At 46.1% G+C, this 22,444-nt stretch overlaps 1 protein-coding gene across 6 annotated transcripts in view; it reads left to right on the top strand.

Annotated features, from left to right (window-relative positions):
• The window catches only part of LOC138491615 (ubiquitin carboxyl-terminal hydrolase 48-like), a 1,427,336-nt gene that overhangs the window by 1,366,960 nt on the left and 37,932 nt on the right, over window positions 1-22,444 (top strand). For 4 of the 6 annotated variants that reach the window (XM_069618239.1, XM_069618238.1, XM_069618237.1 and 1 more), the window contains one exon: window positions 16,075-20,977. The exons of the other annotated variants lie outside the window; for them this stretch is intronic. In XM_069618239.1, coding sequence (XP_069474340.1) covers window positions 16,075-17,990 — 1,916 coding nt within the window. In that variant the 3' untranslated portion in view covers window positions 17,991-20,977. Of the gene's footprint in view, window positions 1-16,074; window positions 20,978-22,444 lie in introns of those variants that run through there. 6 annotated transcript variants of the gene reach the window in all.

Raw genomic sequence — 22,444 nt, 5'->3', positions numbered from 1 at the left:
GAAGTTATTTTATGCGCGTCGCCTCGTCTGCTGCAGCGCCGCGCTGAACTCACCGGCCTTCGCAGCATCTTTACATTCCACCGCATCCTTCTGCATGTTCCCGCCGCACTCCGGCACCTAAGGGGAAGACAAGAACAACAAGGTGAGCCAAGGGAATACACAGAGGCAATATTAGTTACCCCCCCATAGACTTACCTGATTTTACCACCAGGGGTACTATTCCTCTTCACGGGTCGGCACAGCTTCCACTGCATCCTCGCCGAACCCCGGCCCCTAAGGGGAAACAAAAGGACAGCAAGGTGAAAAAAAGGGACAAACAAGGGGAAACCTCCTCACCACAATAGACTTAACTGATTTTACTGCCGGAGGCATTATCCCTGAGACTTCATACTTTCTCTCAGAGCCTGAATAAGGGAGAAAGCAACAGGTTACATATGGACATTATTTTATCGAACTGTGTTGGATAATACAAATCCTTACCTGAATATTACCGGTTGCCACGAGGAACTCTTCGTTAGGGTCAAGCTGCAACCTGCAAGGAATCGGACAGAGTGAAAGTCAGACATTTGAATTCTTACGAACCACATACTTACGGCGTCTTGTTGGGACAACTCATTGTTCTGGAACTCACCAATTCCTTCGAGCCAGTGAAGCAACTGGTTATCTACGCGCCCCTGCGCTCAATGCAGGATGGAGAGCTCATCTTTCCAAACCATCAGAAGAATATTCCTACGGACCAAGCAAACGAAGCTAGGTGGGCCAGTCCAGTCCGTCATCTCGGCACTACGCGTTACATTGGTGGGGGCCGCAGCTGTCCAGTTCAGATCAACGCCTCTGTGGGAGCCAGGTGAGCGTAACAGAAGGCCCCTCCTATTATCTGAGATGTTTTCCCTTCTTGTGATTTCTTTAACAACGCGCACTGCGTCGTTCTGCAGAATTTCACATTTTCTCAGTTTGGAAAGTGAGGCTCCGATTATTAGTGAGTTACAGTACTCAAGTCTTGTTAAAATGGTTGCTCTGGCAATGGTTGCACAATTATTTCTGCTTGAATATTCCCCGTCGTCAGACTGGGAATCCTCAGTGATAAAAATAATTATTAAAATGTTTTAGTATACATCCATTATTCCATAGAGAATGCATGTAAATACCCCATTGCGGGCCTATGAGCCATTCTATTGTGTAGTTCCTCCACCTCACTTTTGTCATTTATGGCCCCAGCCAATGAGGTGGCAGGGCTTAAGCTCCGCTCCAGTCAGCCATCTTCAGATTTTTCACCACAGTCTATCGGACATGAAGGAACCCTCCAGCTTTCTGAGCTTTCGATTTTTTTTCAACCTTTTGCAAGTAGTATATATTTTTGTAATATATTTGACTGTTTTCTGCTCCTTAGGGGCTTTCTATACTGAACCTTTGGGCTCTGAGAATCTTTTTTCTTGTCACAAATTCGTCCAATGAAAGTTCTCAGCATGGCTGAGCTTCAGTCTGCCAAGAAGCCTTCCCTGTTTAGGGACTGCACGAGGTGCAGGAAGAAACTGGTCTACATGAAGGACCCACATGACCACTACATCTACTGCTTACATCAACAAATGTTACATTTGCATGTCTTTCTCCACCAAAACCCTGCAAGACAGACATAGGAGACTTCTGTTGCACTTAGAAGCAAAAGATCTGTCCTCTGACGAGGAGTCTGCCAAGACAGCTCCTCTGTTGTCCACTAAACCATCTGAGAGACAAACCTCTAAAACAAGGGCCTCAGGAGTTCCTCTCCCTCTCATAAGAGCAAGAGAAAGTTGGAATCCACTTCTTCCATGCCTCCCTTGGGCTCTGGAGACCACAAGACACAACATCCTGGAGAAAAAACCACCTCCAAATGTAAGGAGGCGTTTTAAAAAAAAACGGGGGGGGGGCAGTCGTCCACTGAGAAGCCGTCCGCGAGCGACAGACAACCATGACGTTGATGAATCCCCCTTCGACGTCGACTACACCCCAAGCCACATCGTCTACGACCAAATCCTCGTCGTCGAGGTCAACGTCCACGAAGCAGTCGTCGACGAAGGAAGCGCATCACTCATCGACGAAACTCTCGTCCACAAATCTCTTGTCGACGGAAGGGTATCAACCATCTTCAAAGTCTTCGTCCACTAAACCACCATCGACGAAGCCATCGTCCACGAAGCCGCCGTCCACAAAGCCATCGTCTACGAAACCACCGTCCACGAAAGTACCGTTGATGACACTGCCTAATGCTTTGTCTTCTGAAGAAGTAGGACCCGCAACATCACTCGCGGACGTCACGGATAAACCATCCAACGTGAGCAGTCTCCCCAAGTCTTTGGGAGCAACGTATCCAATTTTCAGGCGCTCCTGAGCCAGTTGGAGCACAGTTATCCCCTTTAAAAGAGATGACAGAACTTCCGGACATCATTCTGCAAGAGGAGTTCTCAGACACAGACATTTTTGGCAAGCAACCTTTCCTCATTCCCAAGGAAAACAGCCCTCCTTGACAACCGGATTCAGAGGACATTGCTGATCCTTATGACCCAGTGCTCATGGCATCGATGCAGAGAATCATCGAGGAATTCAACAGGTGTCAAGAACAAAAGAATAGGTCATCTGTACCGAAGGAACCTATGACCCCTCTGAGGGACGTTTCACCTTGTCATAGCACGCCCAGACACTCTCCTTCCAGGAGTAGGCCACAGAAAAGAGCACGATCACCTGAGCCTCCATGTAGATCCAGGAGCATAACACTCAGTGCTTCACCGACAAGAGTTCCCTCTCCAGCATCACCACATAGACCTCGATCTCCGGTTCGAGATCCAACTATGGTGCCTTCATCTGTTTCAGTCTCTGATTGGCAAGAGGATCCTTTCAGGGATTTCTCAGATCCCGAGGAATGTGAGATCACGCAGGAGCATGATGCTCCCAGTGAATGGGATGATTATATCGTTGAGAAGCTGAGAAAGAAAGACTCTTCAGGTGATTCTTCACCTCTGGACGATTTAGTATAGTTTTCATACCATTATCGGTAAAGCTGCTGACAAGTTACATCAGAAAAGAGGGCAGTGCTTTATGAGCACAGAGACAAGAGCAGAAGAACGGTTACCACCATCCCTCTTTTCGACACCATATGGGAGTCTGGGATGAAGATACTGGCCACACCTTTATCCACACCTGCGTTGGTTTCAAGACTTGAAAGAAGTACAAGTCACCGGACTCCGCACCACTGTGTTTAAGGAGTCATACTAAGCCAGACTCAGTTATTACAGTAGCAGCCAGAAAGAAGTTAGCCAACCCGTCATCACCACTGTCAGCACCACCAGACAAGGAAGCCATGGGTAGAAAGGTGTCTTCCTCAGCATCTCTCACTATTAGAGAAGGCAACGCATTAGCCATGACTGCCAGTTTTGACTGCGAACTTTGGCTTCGCATGTCCAGGCTGACCAAACATCTACCTGCAGGAAGAAGCCAGGTCTATCATTGCGGACAGAGAAGCTACTTCAGATCACATGATTGACGCTGCAGTTGATGTGTCTGAATCAGGTTTCAGACAAATGGCCCACGGCACGGTACTAAGGAGACAGGCCTGGATGAAAGCCACAAATTTTCCGGCCTGAGGTGCAGGCACAAATATTGGACATGCCCTTCGATGGCCAAGACTTATTTGGCAAAAAAGTAGATGACCACTAAAAGGAATAAAAATGGACACAGCTCGAGCCATCAATTCCTTGAAGGATAAATATAAGGACCGTAGGTCTTTTTGGCCCTTTTGAGGTTCAGCATCAAAAGACAGAGGATATACTTGCTCTTCCTATGATCAAAAGATTCAAGGAAACACATTTCAAAGCAACAGATATCAATCCGCCAACAGGTACTCCCAGATAGGAAGGCTCTGCTCTTCCCAAGGTAAAGCCCAGAACAAGCAAAATTGACCATTCGGGTCTTTCCCCTCTAAGTCAGACACCTGTGTGGGGAAGGGTAAGCCAAATTGTTCAATGCAGGAATACGATAACATCGGACAAGTTGGTATTACAGGTGGTCCGCAAGGGTCACACCATAGAATTCATAGACCATCCTCCCTCACTTGCTCCCACCCCTCGCAAAGTTCACATGCTGCAACCACGTCATGGCAGAAGTTAAAAAATTACTGTACAAAGCAGCTATAGAACCAGTTCCTTATCCCCAGAAGGGAAAAGTCTTCTACTCCTGTTTCTTTGTAATCAAGAAAAAGAACAGCCAATGGAGACCCATATTGTACTTGAGGGCACTCAACAAATACATCAAACGCATCACATTCAAAATGATATCCCTGCAAGGCGTCTTACCGTGGTTGAACAGAAACGACTTCCTAGCCACTCTGGACTTAGAAGACGCATACTTCCACATTCTAATTCATCCTGCCCACAGACAGTTCCTCAAGTTTGCTATTGGACACCTGCATTTCCAATTCCGGGTACTCCCGTTCGGACTAAAATCAGCACCAAGGGTATTTACCAAATGCCTGGCGCCCGTAGCAGCAAACCTCTGAAGGTTGGGAACTGAGGTATTTCCATATTTGAATGACTGGTTGATAAGGGGAAGCTCCTACAGTCAAGCTCACTTGGCAGTATCGAAAACGATAGAACTCCTAAAAGGGTTAGGTTTTTCAATCTACAAAATAAAATCCTGCCCAATACCCAGCAAGACGGTTCTTTTCCTGGGAGCCGAGTTCGACACCACCATTTCCAGGGTAAGACCAGCGGCAGACAGAGTAGCAGCCATTCTCCGTTCAACGTCTTTGTTCCTATAAAAAGAGACAACCACGGTACGCTCTTTCAAATCCCTCCTGGGCATGATGTCCTCACGTATATTTCACATACCAAATTGCAGACTTCGCATGAGACCAGTCCAGGAGGCCCTGGACCACCAATGGAAACAAGCGTTAGGTTCATGGGAAGATGTAGTCCAAAAACCGAAGACAGTTCACAATGCACTTTGATGGTGGAATACTCTGCGGAACCTGCTCCAAGGGATGCCATTCCAAGCACCAACATCTACTCTTCTTTTAAGGACAGATGCGTCACTTTCGGGATGGGTTGCACACTTAGAGGACCACCAAACAAAAGGGGCTTGGTCAGACCAGGAATCAAAGCTCCACATCAATGTCCTGGAGCTCAGGGTGATACGATGGGCTCTAAAAGCGTTCCTTCCAATAGTGCAGGTCAAGTATTGACCATCCAGACAGACAATACAACCTCCATACACTATACAAACAAGCAAGGGGGCACGAAGTCAGAGATCTTATCACACGAAGCTCAACTGCTATGTTCATGGGCCTTACACCACAAAGTCCATCTCAGGGCTGAACATCTCCCGGGAGTGGACAATGTCCTTGCGGACAAACTAGCAGGGAGTACGCGTCGTCCCATGAATGGGAGCTAGACGAAAAGGAAGTCCAACAGATTTTCTCCGTTTGGGGCCAGCCACAGATCGACATGTTTGCCACCAGAGTCAACAGAAAATGTCAAGCTTTCGCCTCAAGGTATCCGGAACATCAGTCAACAGGAGATGTGTTGTCGGTGGACTGGACAGGGAAATTCCTTTATGCTTTTCCCCCATTCCACTCATAGCCAGAATTCTGCGCAGAATGAAGGAGCAGGAATGCTCCATGATCCTTGGCTCAACAGATCTGGTACCGGACGCTGCAGCACCTATCCTGATGGCCTCCAATTCACCTACGCGAGAGACGAGACACTTTGCTAACACTAGGGATTAACCCTTTAAATATACACATTTGCAAATGAAACCTACTAAGAATGCAATTCCAAGAAATCATAAGCCCTGATTTGAGAAAGGCGCTTTTAAAGCCGAAACACGTGTCATCAACGAGGGCTAATAAGATGTACTAATTAAAGAACAACACTTGATCCAAATTTACTGGCACATGGCTTATGTATGAGCATTTCAATAATTTTCTATTTCTTGGTGATTTATCAGGCCTTTTTCACCACAGCGCTCAGATAGTATGCGACAAAAACTAATAACGTTGCCTAAGTACGGAAAATAGACTGTTGTTCTATATATAAAAATACCAAGACTCATGTCGCCGAACCGACCAGCTCACTAAAAGCCTACATTGAGACTTTACGGATCTCCAAACAAAGGGCCTCATCACGACTTCGGCGGTAACCCTTAAATCCAGAGGTAGCGCTATTACTGCCGGATTTAAGGGTCCGCCGAATCAGGGCTTTGGCGGATTTCGCCCCAGCTCTGAGCTGGGGGGAAATCCGCCAAAAATTCACGCTATTACCGCCGGCGAGAAATCCGCCAGCGGTAAGAGCGTGAAATTTCGCCATTGAGCCCAATGGGGAATGGGGCATTCCCGAATGGGCTCAATGGGGAATGGGGATTAACATTACCGCCGAACTCGTGATCCGGCGCTATTAGGAGTTCGGCGGTAGGGCTAAGTCATGATGAGGCCCAAACTCTGGCAAGCTGGGTCTCTTTATGCATCACCCACTGTCATCTATTGAAGGGCGACCCCCCTCTCCAAACCGTCTTCAGCGCACTCCACCAGAGGGGGAGGGGCATCAAAAGCGTTTCACACAGGGGTACCCTTGAAGGACATTTGCAGAGCCGCTACCTACACGTTCGCAAAACACTACTGCCTAGCAAGGAATATGCAGTGGGACAGGCAGTGCTCCGCCACCTCTTTGCATAAGGTAGGACCAGCCTTCTTCCCCTCCTTTCCCTGAGTGGTTAACTGTTGTGTTGCTGCATGGTAAAGGTTTGTCAGAAATAAACCTTCTGCATCTTTGCTTATATATATATTTGTATATGATGGTGGCATGCTTTAACTGCTTGGTATTCTATTCAAGCATCTGAATCTATGAAAGGTCCAATGCTGGAGAAGTCTTAGTTACTCACCTGTGACTGTATTTCTGTTCTGACTTGAGTGTCGTGTAGACCGATGAGACCTCCGTCCCCAAGTGACGCACAGGGGAACTAATAGAAACCCGCTGTACGACCCTTGAGGCCACAGGTGAGAGATGTCTTCTCAGATCCACGGAGCCTCTTGGAACACCGATGCTGCTGTCAAGAGGGAATGAGGTTAAGTACCAGGCAAGCACAATACAATGAGGTAAACGAAAGTAACTAAAGTGTCTTACCTATCTGGTGTAAGGGAGACCCAGGTAACCTAGTAGGGAGGTTCGAGGCTCATTAGATGCGGCGGTCCCTGGAATGGTAGAACCGCCAGTTAGCGTGGATGAAGAGTAGCCACCTGTGGGAGTCAGGGCTTGACTTGAATCCCCAGTAGGGAAAAGGCGTAGAAGATCAGCAAGGTACCAAGGGATGATCCAAAGACAAGTCGAGGTGCAGTCCAAATATCCGGCAACAGGTAAACAGTTCCAAGCAAAAGTACCAAGGGGTGTCCGAGGGAGTCCGAGATAGAGTTCCGTGATCAAGGTAACAAGGAGCAAGTTGTAACGCCAAACAGTGTCCGAAGCCAGCTGAGAAGCAATGAGCGTTCTGTCTCTCAGACCTTTATACTGATCGCCCCTGGGTCATGTGACTTCTCTGGATCATGTGACGTCCACCAAGATCACATGGGGAACGCCATAGTGTATCACGTGACCGGCGTGAAGACGTAAGGCCGCCCTTTCTGCTATACGTTCTCCAAGGCAGTTGCCAATGCAGAAAGGGTTGCAATCGAGCCCGTACACTGGTACGGAGTTTTCGGTTCTGTGGGTTCACCGAATCACTTGAGCCTCGAAGCTTGGGAGGAGATGTTGGGGGAATGTGAGCAGTGTTCTGATGTGTCCTGGCCTGGTGTGCAGAGGATCGCCTAACATAGCCCCCCCCAACGGCCCACGACCCCGTGGGCAGGACGGATGATCCCTATGGAAGCGGGCTACCAACCGCGGGGCGTTCAAATCAGATGCGGAAACCCACGAACGCTCCTCCGGGCCGTAACCCGTCCAATCCACCAGATACTGGAGCCTACCCCTAAACCATCTAGAACCCAAAATGGCCGACACCTCAAAAACATCAGGAGAGGTCAAGGACACCGGCGCAACAGGGGTACGAAGACGGACTGAGTCAGGACAGGGTTTGAGGAGGGAGACATGAAACACAGGATGGATACGCCAAGAGCTGGGGAGTACTAGACGGAAAGCCACCGGATTAACAACCTGTGAGATCACATACGGCCCGACAAAGCGAGGCAGCAACTTCCGGCAACCCACTAGGCGAAGATGTCGGGAAGATAACCAGACCCTAGAACCCACCACCAGAGGGGGAGCAGCACGACGTTTGCCATCCACACGGGCCTTCATAGAGGCCTTTGCTTCAGTGAGATGAACCACTGTACTCGCATGAATAGCAGAAAGATCCCTAAGACATGTCGTGGCCGCAGGATTCGAAGAACCAGAGGCATCAGGGACCGGCAAAACCTTGGGATGTTGACCATAGAGGGCGTAAAAAGGAGAATAACCAGTAGCTGAATGAGCCGCATTGTTATACGCGAACTCCGCAAGCCGCAAAACAGCCAACCAAGAGGACTGATGTTGCAATATGAGGCAACGAAGGTACTGTTCCATCGATTGATTCGTCCTTTCGGTCTGACCATCGGTCTCCGGATGATAAGCCGAAGAATACCTCGTATCAATGCCCAATAGTTTCGTCAAGGATCTCCAAAACCGAGAGGTGAACTGTGAACCTCGATCGGAAACAATGACCGAAGGGAGGCTGAATAGCATAAACACATGTTCAAAAAACAAGTCCGCCAAGACAGGGGCCGAAGGGATACCTTTACAAGGAACAAAACGGGCCATTTTTGTGAACGTGTCCACCACTACCCAGATGGTATCGAAGCCTTTCGACTTGGGGAGATCGGTAACGAAATCCATTGTCAATGTATGCCAGGGCCTGGGAGGTACCGGCAGCGGAAGCAACAACCCAACCGGTCGACCCCTTTGATGTTTAGCCTGAGCACATACCGCACAAGATCTGACATAACACTCCACATCGCGCTTCATAGAAGGCCACCAACACCAACGCTTGAGAAGATCTAAAGTGCGCTCTTGTCCGGGATGGGCATTAAAGGGAGCGTCATGAGACCACTCAAGGGCTAGATTACGTGTATCAGGTATAGGAAGGAACAGGCGTTCATGTACGAAAGGTAAACCATCAGAATATACTGGATCCCATTCTCGTAACTGGTCAGAATGATTGCTAGTCCAGGACCGAACCGAATCTAATAGTGACAATGAGGGTGTACAGAGACAAATCACATGACTCTTACCGAGAACAGTGTCGGGGAATGTAGGCAACTGGACCCCCCCCGGGGAACGTGACAAGGCATCCGCCTTCCCATGTGAAGTGCCAGGACGGTGCATGATATGGAAATCAAAAGCGGAAAAGAAAAGATGCCATCGGACCTGTCTGCTATTGATGCATTTCAAAGAAGCCAGATCCTGTAGATTCCGATGATCTGAGTATACCGTGATGGGATGTTTAGCCCCAGAAGATGATGACGCCAGACACGGAAAGCATCCATGACAGCCAAGAGTTCTTTCTCCGTAACGGTATAATGAGACTCAGTACTGGAGAACTTACGGGAATGATATGCAACTGGATGTAATTTGCCTGTATTTGGACATGTTTGTGACAGTACCGCACCGAGGGCAAAGGAAGAGGCATCCGCCTCTACTATGAACGGAAGATCAGGATTTGGATGTTGGAGTACCGGTGCGGTAGTAAAGGCGGTTTTCAAAGCCTCAAAAGCCTCCTGCTGTTCTCTCTGCCATTGATATGGTACCTGAGGACTAGTCAGGGCCGTAAGCGGGGCTACAATTGTGGAAAAGGAAGAAATGAAACGTCTGTAAAAGTTGGCGAATCCTAAAAAAGCCTGCAAGGATTTGAGTGTTTGAGGTACTGGCCAATCTAATACTGCTTTGACCTTAGATTCGTTCATGGATAACGCCCCAGGGGTGATGTGAAAACCCAAAAACTCAACAGTAGTTTTATGGAACTGACATTTCTCAGGTTTGGCAAATAAGGAATGTTCTCTCAAACGGGTTAATACTTCTCGGACATGCTTTACATGTTCATCAAGATCACGAGAAAAGATTAAGATGTCGTCCAAGTACACAACCATGTAAACATCCAGAATATCCCTGAATATGTCATTCATGAATCGTTGGAATGTGGCCGGGGCGTTACATAGGCCAAAGGGCATGACTAGATATTCGTACAAACCATAACGAGTACAGAAAGCGGTCTTCCACTCGTCTCCCTCGCGGACGCGTACTAAGTTGTATGCGCCGCGTAGGTCAAGCTTAGTGAAAATGGAAGCATGTGTTAAATGATCTAGAAGTGGAGTGATTAACGGGATGGGATACCTATCCTTTTTAGTGATAGCGTTAAGACGCCGATAATCCACACAAGGACGTAAATCCCCCTCCTTCTTGGGTACAAAGAAGATAGGACTTGCCGCGGGTGAAGTGGAGGGGCGGTTGTGTCCTAATCGTAGGGCGTTCTGTACATAGTCTTTCAACGCCAGTTCCTCCGAAGGGGACAAAGAATAGATCCTGCCCGAAGGAATATTGGAATCGGAAAGCAATTCGATTGGGCAGTCATATGGTCTGTGTGGAGGAAGTACCTCAGACGAGCCCCGATCGAACACTGATTCGAATGCTCTGTATTCTGGCGGAATCCCAGATACCAACCCCCCAACAGTATGTGTATGCACAAGCTCTGGATCGTCGACAGTCATTGTGAGTTGGGCTAAGGCCCCCAAGGCCCGAGAAGGTGTGTCAGGGGCTTGATGGACCGGGAGACAATAATTCTGACAGATTTCAGACTCAAAGATTACAGTGCCTGACTGCCAATTGATCAATGGATTATGTTCACGTAACCATGGAATCCCTAGTATGATACCAAATTGGGGTGTGGTGATCAAATCAAAACTCAGGGTTTCTGTGTGTACTTCTTGTATGTTTAACAAGAGGGGTGCAGTTTGGTGTCTAACAGGACCAGAAACCAGTGCAGAGCCGTCTACGGCTTGGACATGTTCCGGTCGTGTTTTTACCACTAAAGGTAGGTTGAGGGAATGGGCCAAATCAATATCTATGTAATTACCAGTGGCACCTGAATCAATAATGATATTGACTGCATGAAGAAGGCCTGTAGAGGGACATAGGGTAGCCTTTACAGAAATGGGTTGAACACGAGTAAAGGCAAGGGAGGTACCCGGAGAAGATGACTGAACACTCGACCTGTTCTCCGGTTCTAAGGTCGAGCCGTCCGAAAAACCTGACTCTTCCTGGGCCGTCGAGGACACTCTTTCACGAAATGTCCAGTGGTGCCACAATAAAAGCATGCATTATCTACCCTTCTACGTTCTCTCTCAGATGTTGTAATAGGACTACGTAACCCTCCCACTTGCATAGGTTCTTCAGTACTGGAAGCAGGAGTGCTAACAAGAGTGGGAGAGGAAGAGGCCCCCAATTCAGCTCTACGCTCCGATCGTCGTGCATCTACCTGCAAGACCAGATCAACCAATTCCTGATACTGAGTAGGCATAGAAGGGATCACTGCTAATGCATCTTTCATGGTGTTACTCAACCCCCTATAGAAGACCACCGCCCTCTTGTTTTCTGGCCATGATGTTTCCGCAACTAGCTGATTGAACCGGGTGATGTAATCTATCAGAGTCCTTTTACCCTGAGTCAATTCCAACAACTCCAAATCCCTAGACTGTGCCTTGTGTCGGGTATCGAATACTCGGGACATTTCTAGGACCAACAAATCAAAGTCATAAAGAACTGGGCTATTGTTCTCTAACAGGGGATTAGCCCAAGCGGCTGCTGTTCTGGCCAAATGGGAAAGGGCGAAGGCAGCTTTAGCAGTCGATGTAGGAAAAGCCAAAGGTCTGCATAAGAAATGTAACTTGCACTGATTAATAAAGGTTCTGAACTTCTTGGGATCACCTTGATAGCGTTCAGGAGCAGCTAAGGGGGAAGGAGTTGGGTGTATCATCGGAGTTGGGACTATAGGAGCAGTAAAGGGAGGGGGTGTAGTGGAGGAGCTGGTATCTCCAAACTCAGGGTCTGCAGGAAGGGAATGTTGAACACTTTGTATGGAATCCAACCTTTGATGGATCACTGTGTTTGCAGCGGCCATATCTGCCCTTAATACTGTAATTGCCTGAACCAAAGCAGCTATGGGTTCATCCGTGGATCCCTGCATCGTCTAACACGACTTTACGGCTTCTCAGTCTGTTCTGACTTGAGTGTCGTGTAGACCGATGAGACCTCCGTCCCCAAGTGACGCACAGGGGAACTAATAGAAACCCGCTGTACGACCCTTGAGGCCACAGGTGAGAGATGTCTTCTCAGATCCACGGAGCCTCTTGGAACACCGATGCTGCTGTCAAGAGGGAATGAGGTTAAGTACCAGGCAAGCACAATACAATGAGGTAAACGAAAGTAACTAAAGTGTCTTACCTATCTGGTGTAAGGGAGACCCAGGTAACCTAGTAGGGAGGTTCGAGGCTCATTAGATGCGGCGGTCCCTGGAATGGTAGAACCGCCAGTTAGCGTGGATGAAGAGTAGCCACCTGTGGGAGTCAGGGCTTGACTTGAATCCCCAGTAGGGAAAAGGCGTAGAAGATCAGCAAGGTACCAAGGGATGATCCAAAGACAAGTCGAGGTGCAGTCCAAATATCCGGCAACAGGTAAACAGTTCCAAGCAAAAGTACCAAGGGGTGTCCGAGGGAGTCCGAGATAGAGTTCCGTGATCAAGGTAACAAGGAGCAAGTTGTAACGCCAAACAGTGTCCGAAGCCAGCTGAGAAGCAATGAGCGTTCTGTCTCTCAGACCTTTATACTGATCGCCCCTGGGTCATGTGACTTCTCTGGATCATGTGACGTCCACCAAGATCACATGGGGAACGCCATAGTGTATCACGTGACCGGCGTGAAGACGTAAGGCCGCCCTTTCTGCTATACGTTCTCCAAGGCAGTTGCCAATGCAGAAAGGGTTGCAATCGAGCCCGTACACTGGTACGGAGTTTTCGGTTCTGTGGGTTCACCGAATCACTTGAGCCTCGAAGCTTGGGAGGAGATGTTGGGGGAATGTGAGCAGTGTTCTGATGTGTCGTGGCCTGGTGTGCAGAGGATCGCCTAACAATTTCTCCACCATTGGTATCTTTCATAGATTCACATGCGCCCACCTGCCTCCCCTGAGAGGCTGCTTCTACGCTCAGCATCGATCATATTGTAGTTCTTAAGGTTCAAAATCTGAAGATGGCTGACTGGGGCGGAGCTTAAACCCTGCCACCTCATTGGTTGGGGCCATAAAGGACCAAAGTGAGGTGGAGGGACTACACAATAGAATGGCTCATAGGCCACAATGGGGTATTTACATGCATTCTCTATGGAATAATGGATGTATACTAAAAAATGTTAATAATTATTTTTATCACCGAGGATTCCCAGTATGACAACGGGGAATATTCAAGCATGTGAATCTATGAAAGATACAAATGCTGGAGAAATACAGTTACAGGTAAGTAACTAACACTTTCCTTGATGTAGGAACAAATGTTCTTAAGAAGGTGAAGATGGTGATTGCATTTCTGAATCACCTGATTGACATACGCATCTGCATTCAGTGAGGCTTCCAGCTGAATGTCCAGGGTTTTGACCTTATTTTGTACTTGGATGGTACTGTTCTCAATTTGGAAGCTTTTATAGTCTGTACTTCGTTTAGCCAAGGCCTGCCGTGATCCAAAGGTGAGGAGCTCTGTTTTATTGCCATTCAGGCATGACCATTTGTTAGGCATGCAAACCTGAATTTGGTCATAGGCTTTGGCTACGGTGGCAGAGTCTTGTATGTAATCGCTGCTTATTTCCAGAACCAACCGGCTGTCAACTGCATAGTTTGTGAAAAATACACCCCAACCATCTAGAAGTGAGCAAAGTGGTTTAATGTAAAGATTGAACAGAACAAGCGATAGGCACACCCACCGGGGTACCCCACACAGAATAAGTGCTGATGGAGAGGAGATGGGACCGCATTGAATTCTCAATTCCCGATTGGATAGAAAGCGAAAACCAGCAGACAACCTCTTTGGAGCAATGACCCAGGTGTCGTAGGGAATGCAAGGCAGTCGTGATCAACTAAATCAAAAGCTGCTGAAAAATCAAGTAAGACAAGCATCCCGACTTTTCCCTCGTCCATGATTTCAAACGTGTGAGAATGAATATCTAAAAGAGCTGTCTCTGTACTGTATGAGGGTCGAAAGCCTGATTGTTTATTGTGGAGAATACCATTAGATTCTACATAGGCTTGTAAATGGGAAGTAGCAAATGTATCAAGAATCTTGAGAAATAAGTTACAACTAGTAATGGGTCTGAGATTACTTGGTTCTTTAGGTAGGCTGGGCTTCTTGGGGAGCTGAGTGACTGTAACTCCTTTGATTGAATCTGGGACCAAGCAGTCTCTAAAGGATGCATTTACAAATCTGGTCAAGAAAGGGGCAAATAAATCTTTATGTTCCAGAATAGGTTTTGCTGGGAGAATGTTTTCGGCACATGAAGTGGGACGCAAGGAAGATAGCATATTTTACATATTTAAAATGGATATTGGCGATAGTGAGACGGCGGCTTGTTTGTGTACCCTAATATCTGCAGTTTGTTGGACATTGGGCATATGGATGGTGGTCAAAGTGCTTTTTATTTTATCTCTTGCATTGGTACTGTTAGCCTCGAAAGTGGCCTGGACTGTTAAACAGTCCCGTCTTGTGGACGAAAAGGTAGTTTGAAGTGCCTCTGGTTTTTCTAAAGATTTTAGGATCTCGAAAAGTTTTCTAGTGCAGTTAACGGATTGGCATATTATGGTATTGAAAAGTTATTTTTGGTACCACAATTTCGGATTTATATAATGTATCCACCTCTTTCCAGGCAGATCTATTTTCCTCTGATTGGTGTTTCAGCCATCTGGATTCAAGTTGGCGTTATGTTATGCTATGTTAATAAAAAGAGTTGAAGGGAAACAACCTTGAAAAGCTCATTTCTATATGCCAGTTAATGTGGCAGAGTGGACCAAGGGTGCATGTCAACACGCCTGTGTTCTGCTCTACTGGATTTTCATTATTTTTTGCCTTAGGCAGATAATGCCACAGAAATCCAGCCGGTTCCCATGTCGTCATCTGCCCCAGGCAGAACATGCCCTAAAAAACAATGGCTGCTGTCATTACAATACATCCCTATAGATTATGCCTGCTTTTGTACATCATAAAAGGAACATACACTATGTGATCCCAGACTCTTTGCCTGTGATTCAGGTGGAAACGCTGCAGGTTTCCCTTCACAGAGATTTGAAACACAGGACCGATAACTTGCCCTGTGCCACGCTCCGTCTGGGTAAGTCTGACAAAATGGCTCTGGTGCGGGGAAACTTGTAGAGACCTTGTCTCCGGATTTCACTGCCTCCAGCCCATTTCCCACTCCTAACAAAATAAGAATTTGATCACATCTGTGCCTAGTTGTTACAATTACATTATACTGAGCTCAAGATTGCTTCTGTGAATGGCATAACCTTTTCATATGTTAGGGTATGACATGGCGAAACAAGTATGCTGTAAAGGTATACGTGTTGCCTATGCCGTCAATCACTTTATTTTAAAATATTTCTGTAACATCAATACAATGTATGCACTATAAACCCACATTCAAATTCGGGCCCAGAATTAGCTTAAAATCCACATTCCTACTGGTTCCCTATGTACACTAAGTTACTTTACAAATAAGAGTGATATATGAAATACTATAGTGTGAACGTACAGCTCCAGTGAAATGGAGGATGCACAGTGATAACAAGAAGAGATAATAACTCGCCTGGTATCAGAGGTTTTGCTGTCAACTATATCTAGTAATCGCAATAAGCGTCTGCGAGAGATCAAATGGCTAGTGAATGGGATAGTTTTTCATAACTAATCAAAATGGCATGTTTCCACTATCAGACCTATGTTTATTTAATCATTTTGAGAACATGAAATATATATACATGTACATATTTTCTTTTCTAGCCCAAGACCCACCGGGACAGACTGATGATCAGAAGAAAATAATTCACAGCATACCCCAAAAGGATTGTACGGCTGAATCAATCCAGCATGATCAGCAATCTCTGCCTAATCAAGGCCTTGACACTATTCTCCATACAGATGATCAGGAAGCCTCTGAAAGGAACAACCATCTGAAAGAGCTTAATGATTGTGCAGCCCATAACCTCAAGATAAATCAGGAGGAGTCCAAAGATGGGCAAGTTCTTAATAAGGAAGCAAATCAGGAAGATCAAAAAACATATACAGACTCTAATATGGCAACACCTCAGAAAATGCTAAAGCCTGACACGTACCCTATTGATTCTGGACAAACCCTTAAAGAACAATGTCCTCAGGCTAACCCCAATGCTGGACACACCACTATTAGACAGGGAACTCAACAGGGGACCAATGTAGAACAGAATTGTAATACAGAGAGACCCCAGGGTGTTGAACCCAAGACACATCAAGAAGGGCCAACTGCTGAACAAACAGATAACATGGAAATGCCTCAAAATGAGCTGGCAAATAGTACAGCACCGAAAACAGAGGTCCATCAGAATGCAGGACAACCCTCTGAAAATGAGGCCACTCAGGAGGACCCAGAGACTAACACAGGCATGAGTGCATACACAAATCAGTCGGATATAGAATCTGGACAAACCCCAATTATAGAGACATCTCAGGAGAATCGGTTTAATGCAGAGCGTTATCACAATCTAGAAGCACCTGATACTGAGAGTAATGAAATAGCGCAAAAGGCTTCACAAGCCCCTAGTGTTGAGACACCTCAAGGTGTCCCAGAGATTGAACTAGACCATAATACCAAAATGTGTACAGCAGATTCCGGATCTGCACACACCCCTAATATAGAAACAGCTAGGGAAGAGCGCAATGATTACTCAGAACATAGACTATGTTATAGGTTGAACATTGGCACAGACCATTGTACTAGGACACCTCAGATAAAACTTAATACAAACCCTGAAGACTCTGAACGAACCCCTAACACTCAGACCCCTCAGTATGACCCCAAACCTGGCAACGTCTCTACTAGTCAGATAACTCACAAAGAGGCCAATGTTGAGCAGGTGCTTAAAACAGAGAGTCGCCAGGATGTCACAAAGTATCCCACAGACCCTAAACATAATACACTTCAGGAAGAGCTGCATGCTGAAGAAACCTTTGGCAGGGAGCCACCTCAAAGAGAGCCTGTGGATTGTACAGCTCCTAAAACAGAGGCACATCAGAAAGATGAAAACAATGGACAATCCTCTAAAAGTGAGGCAGCTCAGGAGGATCGGGAGGTTGTCCCAAACATTTATACTGACCCACAACAGGGAGAGTTAGAATTTGGACAAGCCAAGATTATAGAGACAACTCAGAAGAAGCAGCCTAATGCAGAGCTTTACCAGAAAGAGTTACTGGCTGTACCAGCTCTTGATACCAAGAGTTGTGAAAAAGAGCAATTGGCTGCACAAGCTGCTACTAGCAAGACTCCCCCAGGTGAGCCACCGGATGCAACAGAGATTTCGGCACAGCTGACTCTGGAAGATTCAGGGTCTGTGCATGTCCCTAGTGTAGAAGCAGATAAGAAAGAGATGGAAGCTTACACAGAACATGCGCAGATGAAATATCATGAAGCGCAAGTGTCTGGACAAACCCCTAATATGGCGACACCCCAAGATAACTCGAAAGCTGTCACAGATCATGATATCAGGACAGCTCAGGAAGAGCAAAACGTTGACACAGTCCTAGAAAGCAGTACACATGCCTCTAATAGAGAGACACCAGTGGCTTATTCAGATCAATTTCATGCAGAACTGAAGGCTGGACAAGGCCCTGATAGGGGGATACATCCTGAGGAGTCAAATGCGAATACAGACACTGACATGTAGAAACTACTAGGTGAGCCTAAGGCCGTACGCTTCCTTAATACAGAGACATCTTATGAAGAGGACAAGGTCATGATAACAATAAATTGAAGAATGATCTAAAGCATAACACAAATTGTTACATACACACCTCAAGATGAGCCAAAACTAGTACAAGCTATGAACATGATAATACCTCAACAAGAGCTACATTTTGAAACAGACTCTACTACTTAGTACCTTAAAGATGAACTCTAAGGCCAAAGCAAACCTTAACTGGTACTATACTGATTCTAATCCGCAACACCCACAAATGTACTGAATCGTCACTTTACAATCTCTACTTACCCCTCCTACCCCTGTCAGCAAAGACCCCCCCATCTCTCTCCGACCTCTACCACCTCAGACTTCGTGCCACTATGGATCTGCATGCCCCACTCAAATCCCAAATTACGAAACCACGCAAGCTGTCCAACTTCTGGTTTACGGACAAGCTCTTCACCTTTCACAGGTGCAGAAGATCTCTTGAAAACCTCTGGCAGAAACACCCCTCCCCTGTTAACACTAAAAACCTTTCCACCACTGCTAAAACATACAAACAAGCCCTCATCACGTCCAAAGCCAACTCCTATAGCTCTTGTATCTCCAGTGACAGCTCCAACCCCAAAGAATTGTTCTCCATTCTCAAAGAGCTAGAGAACCCCCTCCCAACAAGCCCCCACTCGCACACTGATGAAGTCTGGTGCAAAATCGACTCCTTAAGAGACAAAATCACCATGAAAAAGACACAATTGGAGGACAAAGCTCCTTACTCTGTATCCACTACGTTTCTACCTCCCCCTCCAACCCTTCTGCTTCACCCAAGTCTCCCATGCAGACGTACTTGAAACCATCCTGACTCTTAAACCCACCAACTGCAAAGGTGACACGTGCCCTGCCCATATTGTGAAAACCTGTGCCACCACCCTGGCCCCTTTCATTGTGGATTTTGTCAGCACCTCCTTTATGATGAGTTCAGTCCGACCTAGCCTTAAAGCTGCTTAGATCACACCTATTCTTAAAAAAAAACATTTGCTCGACCCAACCCTCCCCACCAACTACTGCCCCATTACCAATGTACCCTTCCTCCTAAACATCCTGGACCGCATGACCTATGAACAAGTCCAACTACACCTGGAACATCACCACTTTCTAGGCACTAGGCAATCATACTTCAGTCCAAAACCTAGCACCGAAACAGCCCTTCCAGACCTGAAAATCCAGTTATAAACTATCTGTGACTTGGGGAAACTTGTATAGCCTCCTCCTGCTAGACCTTTCTGCAGCCTTTGACCTAGTGGATCATGACCTGCTGTACCAATACCTTCGCTCCATTTGAACTTCCAATTCTCACAGAAGCCACGCCTGGTTAAAATCCTTTCTCAGCGAACACTCCTCCAGGGTCTTCATTGGTGACTCTTCGGGGATCCCATTGATGTCCCCATTGGTGTATTCCAAGGCTCATGTTTCTCCCCAACATTGTACAACACTTACACCAAGCCCGTTTTTGACCTACTAGACTCACTTAGCTTCAGCTATACCAACTTTGCCAATGACACCCAAATCCTCATCCCATCTCGTGCAACTACACTGAGGACACTACTACTGTAAACAACATCTGCGTCATCATCCAATACTGGATGGCCACCCACAATCTGTGCCTAAATGATGACAAAATAGAGCTACTAATCGTGGTGTCCCTATCCTGACTCAAATACCTAGATCCTGCATTCTCCTCCTTCCTCATTGATGGCACCAGCATACCGGTCTCGGAACATGTTAAAACTCTAGGAATCCACTTAGACGCTGAGCTCTCCATGACTAAACACATGAACGTACTGGCATCCTCTACGCTACCGCCTACACAACCAAGCTTATCTAACTAAGCAGACAATTCCTCTCTCCAGACAACTGCCTCACATTGGTATGAGCCATCATAAACAGTAAACTTGACTACTGCAGCGTTCAAACCATGTCAAATTACAACTCCTGCAAAACAAAGCCATGCATACCGCATTGGGATTGCGACGCACTGATCACATCTGTGCTACCAGATGTGACGTCCACTGGCTCCCTATCGAAGCCTGCATCGAGTTCAAGACTCTCACCATTGCACACAGATGCCTCTACAAAGAAGCCCCACTCTACCGCAACAACAGAATCACACAGAAACACCACTTGCTGCTGCTACGGTCCTCTGCTAGCATCACTCTTTCCACCTCCAAATACAACAGCAAAAGAGCTGGAGGCGCAAGATTCTGCGTCACAGCTCCCTACATCTGGAATTCCCTGCCCCCCGCCCCGCCTCATAAACAAACGTTCCTACCTGACTTTCAGAAAACGTGTGAAAACCTGGTTGTTTAACAACTATGATTCATTGTACTAAATACCACAGATCTTCCTGACCTCCCCACTTACCTCTATATTTACAAACGCTGTGATACCTCCGGGTCTGGGCATAACATAAATGCAATAAAAACATAAATAAATAATCCTCGGTGAGAGACAAATACTAGGCAACTCCCTAACAGTGACACAAAAGATGTATTTCGACGCCAGGTTTTTTCGGCAAACATATTATGATTTTCTAGTGGGACATTTCCAGATGCTTTTTTTGATCATTTAAACATGTTATTCTAAGAAAAATGACTACCTAATGGATAAAACAGACCAACCAGCTAGCTTGATGAGTATTCCAAAGAATCAAACCTCTCTAATTCATATTTCTACTTCAGCTCCAAGAAGCAGAAAATCCCATGTCAGGAAAGCTTGCATGCACTGATGCTTAATCAAAATAATGACACATATTAAGAGCTTGGAATTAATTAACAATTCTGTTTCTAAGTGAACATTTCTATGGAAATAATACCCGCTATGTGCTTCTATTCAAAAGTGTAAACCATATTTGGAAAGTGACAACATGATTTGTGTGGTCCTTTCAAGTAATAAAGAGAAATCTATTTTGATGTGTATTCACGTGTTTTCTTACAATTGTATTCTTCATTCCCTGACTAATATGGAGATTACACTCTGCAGGGGTCTATTGAGGAGGGGCTTATGTTTATAATGGAGCGTAATGGAAAGTATGCTTTCATCGAAGACCATCACTAAGATCATCAACCATTTGTACCCTGCCTCACCATAATCAAACGTCACTCATGCTGAACTTATGAATTCAGTCAAAGACTGCCCTCAGCCTTCTGCTAGTCAGACTCATCAAAGCATTCGTGTCAAGTGGAGAAGACTCTGACTCTCAAGCACAAACATTTAGCTGATTTTTCTGCTGGCGTACCATTAACAATGTGTAAGGTCCTGTGTAGGACTTTTATGCATTCAATTGATGGTGTGCCTCATTTTCATTCATTCTTATGGCAGAGAGTAGGGGTGGATTGTAAATTCCTCTCCGCCATACAAATAATCCATGCATTTGCATCATGCTGGCGCAAATGTTGCAGATTCCTATGGAGTCCGCTTGCATTTTACATCAGCAAGAAGCAAGCAACTCCATAGGAATCCATTGTACACGCTACCTGCCATGCATACATGGCACGCAGTGTTACTCATTTTGGATGCAAAGTGCTAAAGGGTGACATACAAGCGGAACAGCACCCTTTTTCCTCTTTACATTTGCACTCTGCCATGCAAATGTTGAAAATTAAACATAGGACATCTGCCTATGCAAAAGTGTAAACATAGCTATTTTTGAGAAAAATAAGCCATACTGCCCTTTTTTAAAAATGTCCATTGGGTTGGCAGGATTGCGTGTCACTCTGGGAAGTTCTCGCCCCACCCGCCCCCACTGCTTTGCAAAGATCCTTGAAACTGCTGCTGTTGCTCAACACTCCACTCACCTGAACTCAATACCACCTCAGAAAGTTCCAAAATCACTTCTGTTCCATCAGACTGTGGAATGGGCCCTTACTGCACACACCTAGGGTTCAAGAGAACACACAACATAAATCCTTCAAGAATGCTTTTACCCAAAATGTTTTCCTCTTGCCCACAAGGCTGAGTCAAAGCGTGCCGCAGCCTCTGATGTAAATTACAATGTAAAATAGATTGTCCAGCTTATTGTTCAACATTTGAGGGACAAGGGAAGGCACTTTGTACTTATGAAAATAGTGAATATGATCGTTTTTGGGAGACTGAGGTTACTAATCAATTATTTTTATCAAGTTACTCAAATATTCATTTAACAGTTGTGTATATCCATTATAATGGGATTCCCAAATTGATATTTTTTAAATGTATTTATACAAATGTCACACATCGATGCCACTAAAAAGAAGTGCCTGGTAAGAACCAATTGAGAGACTGCCCGATCAGTGAGCTGCATAGCCTATGACGCCCATAGCATATCTTTCCTGTATCATTCCCCGCTCCTCGCAGGAAATCTGTATGCCTCTTCACCTGCATCCCATTATGATGCTGTCATAGAT

The sequence above is a fragment of the Ambystoma mexicanum genome, chromosome 10 (assembly GCF_040938575.1).
Source record: "Ambystoma mexicanum isolate Mex_15411 chromosome 10, UKY_AmexF1_1, whole genome shotgun sequence".
In the NCBI taxonomy this organism is placed as follows: Eukaryota; Metazoa; Chordata; class Amphibia; order Caudata; family Ambystomatidae; genus Ambystoma; species Ambystoma mexicanum.
This window is presented reverse-complemented; position numbering and strand designations above follow the sequence as displayed.